Genomic DNA, 9568 nt, shown 5'->3' on the forward strand with positions numbered 1-9568 from the left:
AATATATAAACGTGAAAGTTGTTAGGTTAATAAAGCAAGACATACTCTTTTAATTTGTGTTGGTTTGGTATTTTTACTGTAAAAATTGAATTGCTGAGAATTGGTACAAAATAGTAAAGTTTAAGTTAGCGCTAGATCAATATAATGCATACTTTAAACTTGCAACCAATTAAATCGGATAGATGCAGTATCGTGCTTTCCAACGATGGTAAAATTTCTCAAATCCGTGCAGAAATGAGAAAGCTACAATACATTTGGTGGAGGCAGTATTCACCGATCACTGCAAACTGTGGGCGGCTTATACTGAACCACGATCGAATCGCCTTGAAAAATGCATTGGAAAAAAGCTTCGTCGAGCGGTTACGTTTGAACAACGATTGCTCGTTTTTTGGATTAGATATAAATGTGAAAGTTAACATATGAATAAACCAAGACATACTCTTTTAATTTGTGTTGGTTTGGTATTTCTATTGTAAAAAATGAATTGCGGAGAATTGGTACAAAATAGTAAAGTTTAAGTTAGCGCTACAAAAATATAATGCCTACTTTGGATTGGCAATTAATCCATTCGGGTAGATGAAGCATAATGCCATCCAACGATAGTAAAATTGTTAGAATCTAAGCAGAAATGAGAAAGCTACAGCATATTTGGTGGAGGCAGTATTCACCGATCACTGCAAACTGTGGGCGGCTTATACTGAACCACGATCGAATCGCCTTGAAAAATGCATTGGAAAAAAGCTTCGTCGAGCGGTTACGTTTGAACAACGATTGCTCGTTTTGTGGATTAGATATAAATGTGAAAGTTAACATATGAATAAACCAAGACATAATCTTTTAATTTGTGATGGTTTGGTATTTTTATTGTAAAAAATGAATTGCGGAGAATTGGTACAAAATAGTAAAGTTTAAGTTAGCGCTACATAAATGTAATGCCTACTTTAGACTGGCAATTAATCCATTCGGGTAGATGAGGCATCATGCTTTCCAACGATAGGAAAATTGTTAAAATCCGAGCAGAAATGAGAAAGCTAGGAGGCACTATTCACTACAAATATTTAAAAATCAATAGCCTTTCCGGTTTTACATAAAGTTTAAGTTAGCGCTACATAAATGTAATGCCTACTTTAGACTGGCAATTAATCCATTCGGGTAGATGAGGCATCATGCTTTCCAACGATAGGAAAATTGTTAAAATCCGAGCAGAAATGAGAAAGCTAGGAGGCACTATTCACTACAAATATTTAAAAATCAATAGCCTTTCCGGTTTTACTTCTATTCCGCGTTTTTGCACCCTTCCTAAAAGTAGTTGCGTTTTTTTGCATGACGTCACACATTTTCATGACGTCACCAACCAAGGCGGCCGATGCTTAACCAGCACCGAACTTTGTACATATGTTTTTTTATTTCAATGTTATGTATGTCTTTTAGTTTCAAGATGTTCATTTTGAAAAATAAAAAAATTAGTGTGAGCATAGTAATTTTGTTTCGTAATTATTCTTATAACCTTATTTTGTAATTTTATTAATGGATCCAGTGCACTGTCACAGGCCTTTCCCCAGCTTGAAATACAATATTGCAAATGACAGTAAATCAAAGCGTGATACACATCTTTTAAAGTGTCTGTGTTAACATAATTTCTGAGTTTAAGCAACGCCCATGAACCTTTTGCTACTTTTCCGCAAATTTTATCTATGTGATATTTCCATGTTAATTTGTTATCTATGTAAACGCCAAGGTATTTTATTTGATCTTTTTGTTGAATGGTTGTGTTACCAATGTTAATGTTAAAATTTTTTATGTGTTTTTTATTTGTTATTAGCATGTATTCAGTTTTTGAGAAATTTAATGATAATCTATTAAGCTTCAACCAGTTGTAAACTTTTTGCATTTCGGCATTCACATTGTTCTGCAAATTTATTTCACATTTGTCGCTCATCGTAAGATTGGTGTTGTCAGCAAATAGTTTAACATTCATGTTTGTTGAATTTGGTAAGTCATTTATATACAGTAAGAAAAGAAGCAGGGTTGAGAAAAACCCGGGTTTTTTTAAAAAAGCCCAACCCGCCTGTTTTTTTTTAAAAAAACCCGGGTTTTTTTGGGTTTTATTAAAAAAGATGCAAAAAAAGGTAGATTCATGCTTATTTCACCTCAAATACTACTTTTTACGAATGAAGTGCCTTTCACTCACAGTACATGCTTGCATAACTCAATAAAATAATGCACTAGGGCTGTTGTTGCTTGAATGTTGCATCATCCATTAATTTCAAGATCAAGTTGGATGTTGCATCATCCACTGATTTCTATACCAAGTTGATGCTACCGTGGTAGAAATCACATTATTGCATCATTTGCTTTAGATTTGAAGGCAAGGAGCATTTATGCCATCATGTTTAAATATTTTTTATCATTTATATATATATTATATATAAATCAAATATAGTTATTACTATCTGAAGCCTTTACAAATTGTTTCACCTAACGGATCATCAGAAGGTCTTATTCAAATAAAAGGTCTTATTCAAATAGAAAATTCTATTTGAATAAGACCTTCTGATGATCCGTTAGGTGAAACAATTTGTAAAGGCTTCAGATAGTAATAACTATATTTGATTTAATTTGCTCTGCTTTGCTTTTTTGCTTAGCATTGAGCACTTTTTTGTAGTATTGATAGTTTTCATTGTTTTTTTATATTATATATATATAGTAATGGATGAGCAATTGCGTGGCCATTTAGGCAAATGCTCTGAAACAGCCATGCGTTAGAATCCAGAATCTGTAATTGGTAAATAGCCTCCTAAATTGCATTTCACATCATATATATATACAGACTACAGTAGAGTAGTAGCCTACTTTCACCAGTTTAACTATCAGGCCTTCTTGCATAAATTAGTTTTAGTGTAGTATACACAAAGCGGCATTACTTGATTTTTGTGTACTGTACAGTATCCACTGCGTTTTCAGTTTATTTTTGGAAATTTACTTCACAATCACATCCTTAAGTCCTAATTTAAAGTTTGTTTTAAGTGCCTTGTAGTGTTTTTGTTCATTTTTTTAATTTTCTAATAAAAACTGGACACATATGATGCTCTGGGTTTTTTTATGGGTTTTTTTGGGTTTTTTTAAGTGGGTTTTTTTTTAAAAACCCACCCGGTTTTTTTTGGGTCGGGTAAAATACCGACAACCCTGAAAAGAAGGGGTCCCAATGTCGATCCTTGGGGCACACCGCAGGTAACCTGTCTTGAGTTTGAAGAGATTCCATTGACGACCGTGTGCTGTAGACGATTGCTGATATAGCTTTTTAACAATTGTAATGGAAGGCCCCGAAAGCCGTATGTTTGCAGTTTCTGTATGAGAATAGTGTGATCAACTGTGTCGAAGGCTTTAGCTAAATCAAGAAATACAGAGCAAGTTGTATCTTTATTATCTAGGTTAGTTAAGATGTTATCACAAACGTTTGACACAGCTAACGAAGTGGAATATTGTGGTCTAAATCCATACTGATGTGGTGTGATCAGGTCTTTTTTTGTTAGATAATTGTACATTTGTTCATACAGGCATTTTTCGAATATTTTGGTGAAGGGGCACAATAGTGATATGGGCCTATAGTTGGAACAATTTTTCCTGGAGCCACTTTTGAAAATTGGGGTAACTTGAGCGACCTTTAGTACATCAGGATATACACCTTTATCGATACACTCATTGAATAAGTTGGTGAGGAAAGGGGCGATTATTGGTGAGGATAGTTTGACAAATCTTATAGGTATTCCATCATGTCCTGTACTTTTAGAGACAGAAAGATTATTAAGATGTTTTAATACTTCTTCTTGATTGACAGGTTTTAGGAAAAAGGAGAATGGGACACTTTGCAATTTCAATAATGAGCCAGGAGACGGTAGAGGGATTTTAGATGCCATGGAAGGACCAATTTCTGTGAAATAATCATTAAAACAGTTACTTATTTGTGCAGGGTCAGATATTTTTTCATTGTCAGTGCTAATTATTTCTTCTGGTATGTGAGCTGTGTGCTTATGTTTGTACTTGATGATGTCATTTATGGTTTTTCATATTTTTCCAGTGTTGTGCTTGCTTTGCATAATAAGAAAATTGTAATGCATTTTTTTTGCTTGCTCTTTGGTATGAGTAAGTACATTTCTGTACTTTTTGTATGTTGCTTGTGCAGAAGTGTTTGTTGGGTCTTTTATTTTTAAGTGATATAGTCTGTTTTTAGTTTTGATGGAGTTCAAAATTCCTTTTGTTAGCCATGGTTTGGTCTTGAGTTTTCTTTCTCTTCGAGACAACAATCGTAAAGGTGCATGCTTGTTTAAAGTGTCATTAAAAGTGTCGATGAAATGATTAAATTTGCTATGAACTGAATCATTCCTTTCTGTGTATTGGTTGGTCAAGCTATTTTCCAGATCACAAACGAATTCATCAGCAACAAAGTTTTTCATGTTCCTTACTTTTTGTGTATATTTTTCTTGTTTTGGTTTTACAGAGTTTATCACAACTACAATAGGAAAGTGGTCAGAAACATCGTGAATAAGAACATGGCATTGAATTTTATTTGATTGGTCGTTGCTGTATACATGATCGATTAAAGTTGAACTTGTGGAAGTTACACGGGTTGGGGATTGTACTAATTGATTGCAGCCTAAAGAGTTGTAGAATGTGTTGTAGAATGTAGTTGTAGAATGTGTTGTTGCAATGTTGTAACGTTATTGACGTTGTTAACGTTATTATGTTTTATTAGCAACGTTATTAACATTATTGAACAATTTGGCTCTTTTTTACCCAGTTTTGCCCTTTTTTCGACATTGTTCGGATCTTTTTCTCAAAAGCTGTCTGACAACCCTGATCTTTTCAGGGGGAAAATTTTAAAATGTTACTACCTACCACCCGCTTGAATATATGGTGTAGTTATTATTTGACTCACTAAAAGTAAACTCAGTCATGTTCGGAAACTTGAATAATTTATTGATAAAGCTTTCGCCGACGCAAACCTGGACTACCAACAAATAAATGCCAAACACGCGCATTAAAATACAATATATTTTTTTGTTCAATATAACCTTTTGTGTGAAAAGCATTGCCGGTTTAAGCAGCTTCACGCACGGAAGTCATGACATATTTTTCTGTTCAATACAACATTTTGTGTGAAAAGCATTGCCCTACCTGCCAAGCTGATACAATCTGCAGACTTTACTAGGAATAGCACCTAAATGAACGGGCGCCACATTGCTTTGTACCTAAATATCTAGACGCCACAGTGTGCGCACCTATTTGACCGGCGCCTAAAAGACTTGCTCCCTTGATATTATGAATGCATGTGAAAACCCATCGGATGCCAGAATAGCTCCACATCCTTTTGTAAAAACATGCAATAAAAGATGGCTTGTGAGAGAGAAAGTTCGTTACAACTTATCAACCAATTGGAATGAGCTTACCGCATACTTTACCGCAGCAGAAAATGCTCAATCAAGATTCAAGACCTGATGCCAGATATAAAGCACGTTTGCTTAAGCAAATGGTACCGGTAATGGATCGCAAAAATTATCTGTATATATTTTGTATTTTCTAAAGTACACCAATCGTCCAAGAATTTGAGGGCGTCAATGCAGATGCCATGCATTTTTGCTAATAACTGTAGCCTCTTGACATGTAAAGTTATTAGGTGTATTTCCTTCATGTCATTAACATTGGATATTTGCCAATGGTGTTTCTTGACATTGTCCACTTTTCTCCTGTTGAAGTTTAATGCTAAGTTTTTTGTTTTTCAGACTTTGGCTAGGTTGATTATAAAGCATGCATTAAATGAATGGCCACTGTATAAAAAGTAGACATGTGTATAAAAAGTAGACATGTGAGACAGAATGTTTGTGTCACAGTGATTCTGATAATGAGGAATGCTATTGCATGCAGGTTAAACTTATAAAACCTGCTAGAAAAGCAGCCCTCCCCCATAGACTCTCCCAGGCCAATTGGTCTTTATCACCTTCCTCTGATTTTTCCCTATTCAAAAAATTTTTTTTTTAAATTATTGGGTACGGTACCGTAGCCTAATTATCATTGCCGTTTTAGGGTTAGGGTCTTATTTCAACATTTAGTGATGTTAAAATGATGTAAAAGCGGCAATGATAATTAGGCTACGGTACACAATAATTTAAAAAAAAAAAAAATTCAAAAAATCACCGGGAGCTCTCCAAAAGACGCTCTCACCGCATAGTAGCAGACCCGAAAATGCAGGTATCGACACATTTATACTTTTGAAATATGCTTCACTATGACATGTTTTTATATATCATGAGGCCGTTTGGGGGAGGATATTGTTAGAACAGTCATATTTAGTGATATAATTTTTGCAATTGTACTTTTTATACAGTAAAAACATGGAATGGCTCGTTTCGGTGAGTCCGATCCCTATTCGGTGATTTTTTTAAAAATTATTTGCTACCGTAGCCTAATTATCATTGCCGTTTTAGGGTTAGAGGTTAGGAACTCACCGAATAGTAGCAGACCCGTAAAAACATGTTTTTTTTTAACAGTTTGTGAAAAATGAAAATGCTGAAACAAAGTTTTAAATTTTCACAATTTTGATAACTATGCAATTATTATTAATATTATAACATGTTTCATTGCTAAGTATGCAAATATATAACTTTTTTCAATAACAAACTATTTCTCACACTTAAACAATTGTTTTGATTTTGCAGGGTTGTTTTGATGTTTGTTGATTAATTGTTATTAAGGGATGAATGTTGCTTGGAGATATTAAAACTTAATTGCAATCTGCATTATTTCCAATCATGATTACTTCAAAAACTTTGTTCAGATTACAAACTTTTCCTTATGTTAGATATACACAATCTGCAACAGCATTGTATTTAAATGGAATACCAACAGGAAGTCTTTATCTCAAGTCCATTGAAAAAGTCAACTTCCAATCACACATATTTTCAACACAGACGCTTCAGCGTCGAACTTTTTTGTTTTATTCATTCTTTCAAGACCCGTCAAAAGGACATAATTTACCTGGTCAAGGCCTAAAGAAAAAAACACCTGAGGAAGAAAAAGATGAAGAGAGTAAAAGCATTGTTTTAAGCCATATAAACAGAAGAATTGCTGAACAAAGTTTAACTAGAGATCGCTTTCCCTTACTTCCTGATTACAAGTTTTATTTTCATGTGTTTGCTTGTATTTGTGGAGTGTTTGTGATTGGTGTACTCATTTTCTCTGATGTCAAAGCTTTAATATTTGGTTTACAACAAGACCCTTCGAAGAATGATTGTGTTAAACCAGACAAAACTTCTTCTCCCTTGGTGGCTGTATACACATTCTTACCTCTCCGGTTTTTGTCCAGAATTTGGGGGAGGTTTATGGATATGCAACTTAATCAGTTTGCTCGAAAAAGTACTTTAGGATTATTTTGTTGGTTGACTGGTGTGAACATAGATGAAGCTCTTGAAAAAGATTTAACTGCATATAAATCAGTTGGTTCCTTTTTTTCTCGAGCTATTGATTCCCAGTTAAGACCTGTTGATCAAACTGCGCCCGTGGTGAGCCCTTCTGATGGAAAAGTTTTAACATTTGGCACTGTTGTTGATGGTCAAATAGAACAAGTCAAGGGAATCACTTATTCTTTAAGAAAGTTTCTTGGTCCAATACCACAACCAAATGTAGAGAAAAACAGTCAAGAAAACTATGTTAAAGATCTAAGCCTCGTACCTTTAGAAGAATATCAGACTGCATTAATGAAAGATCCTGAGAAAAATGCTCTCTTTCAATGTGTCATATATTTATCACCAGGAGATTATCATAGGTTTCATTCACCTTGTGAGTGGGTTGCAAAATACCGTAGACACTTCCCTGGTGAACTATTGAGTGTTAATCCAAAGATTGCATCATGGTTGAAGGAGTTGTTTGTTTTAAATGAACGTGTTCTGCTCTCAGGGACTTGGAAGCATGGTTACTTTTCAATGACTGCTGTTGGGGCAACCGCAGTTGGAAGCATAAAGATTTATGAGGATTTACTGCTCAAGACAAATCAACTAAAATGGAAACATGGCAAATTTTATGATTTTGAGTTTGCTAATGAAGGAATTCGTTTTAATAAGGCAGATCCAGTTGGAGAATTTAATTTAGGTTCAACTGTAGTTCTTGTGTTTGAAGCCCCCAAAGACTTTGATTTTCAACTCAATGAAGGCCAAAATCTAAAATATGGAGAAAAATTGATACTTCCAACAGAATAAAAACATTAAACAATGTATACATTGTTACAATGTGTGTGTACAATTTTATACATTGTTTATGCTTTTTTGTTATTGGTAGAAATTTAAATGACGTATATAAAGGTTTTTTTAAATGGATTCTATTTGAATAAGAACCTTCTAAAAATCACAATAACTGTGAAAGGGGCTGTCAAGGGTTTTAATGATGAGCAAATTTGATTAAATGAATGAATACAACCAGGCGCGGATCTAGGAGTTGTTTTGGGGGGGGGCCAGAAAATTTGAAAATAAATTAAAAAGTAATAAAAAGATAAAACAGATATGAACAATCAGTGGCGTAGCCAGGAATTTGGGGGGTTTTGACGACCGGCGGGCGAAGCCCGACGGCGTGTTTGCCAAAGGCGACACCCAGCGGCGGGGGTCTGAGGGGCCTCCGCCAGAAAATTTCGAAAAATTACTTTGAGTTTGGTGCATTCTGAGAGCATTTTCAACAAAAATATGGGTATAAATATTCCTGTAAAATGGTGCTGTCCGGTGGCATAGCAAAAGGATAAGATAAGATCATGTTTTCTTCGGCATTTTTTCGGTAATAAAGCTAAGTCTCTATGTTTTCTTGTTGCTAATTCCTGGCTGAGATGTTTGAATGTTTGGTATTGGCAAAACTCGCTCTTTTAATGCAGTTTCGCTTAAAATTAGGCAAACTTTGTTTTAGAGACATAGAGACTGAAAGCATCATTGTCAATATCGTGACGTCACACGCGTGCCAAAGGGGGGGGGGGGGTTGTAAGTCCGCTGTGGGACTAATATCAGCTGTTTAGAAGCATATCAAACCATTCAACAATTTCTCACAAAATTTCGGGGAGGGCCCGGGCCCCTTTGGCCCCCCCCATAGATCCGCGCCTGAATACAACTATGTTTGATATAAATCAATGAAAATAACTGTTACCACTTTGTTATTATAACTGTGTTGAAGTAGATGTCAGTGGCAACAATAAGTTTTATATCATTGTTTCAGCTCATTTATTGATTTTTTTCTGTAAAATATATCTCGTTTGTCACTAAGGGCAGGCCTCGAAATTCGTTTTTGTTGATTCTTGTTAATTTTATTTTGCTAATTCTTCACTATTTGAGAACTATAGCTAAGGTTTAGAAGGATTTTTAAATTTTCAGCGAAGTCACTCTAAAAGGCTTTCATCAGACCTACGATTCATCAGAACAGCGCTTGAAGAGTCAAAGCGCTGTGTAGCGGCCCAATACGCCGCATTACTGATTAACTTTCACCGAACCAGGTCGTGTTGCTTGCGTCACAATGCTCTGGGTTCGAGTCGGAAAACTTCTAC

The 9568-nt window shown here is 35.0% G+C and overlaps 1 protein-coding gene across 1 annotated transcript; it reads left to right on the top strand.

Annotated features, from left to right (window-relative positions):
* Positions 1-6762: 6762 nt before the first annotated feature.
* LOC145788245 (phosphatidylserine decarboxylase proenzyme, mitochondrial-like) lies at positions 6763-9299 on the top strand. The gene has a single exon (XM_082600021.1). The coding sequence runs from the start codon at positions 6807-6809 to the stop codon at positions 8247-8249; it is 1443 nt and encodes a 480-aa protein (XP_082456147.1). The 5' UTR covers positions 6763-6806; the 3' UTR covers positions 8250-9299.
* The last annotated feature ends 269 nt before the right edge of the window (positions 9300-9568 follow it).

This window comes from Aplidium turbinatum, chromosome 2, assembly GCF_918807975.1.
Source record: "Aplidium turbinatum chromosome 2, kaAplTurb1.1, whole genome shotgun sequence".
Classification (NCBI taxonomy): domain Eukaryota; kingdom Metazoa; phylum Chordata; class Ascidiacea; order Aplousobranchia; family Polyclinidae; genus Aplidium; species Aplidium turbinatum.

What these genes read in the sequence shown, in the direction of transcription:
- LOC145788245 (XM_082600021.1), top strand. Translation starts at nt 6,807, where the DNA reads ATGATTACTTCAAAAACTTTGTTCAGATTACAAACTTTTCCTTATGTT.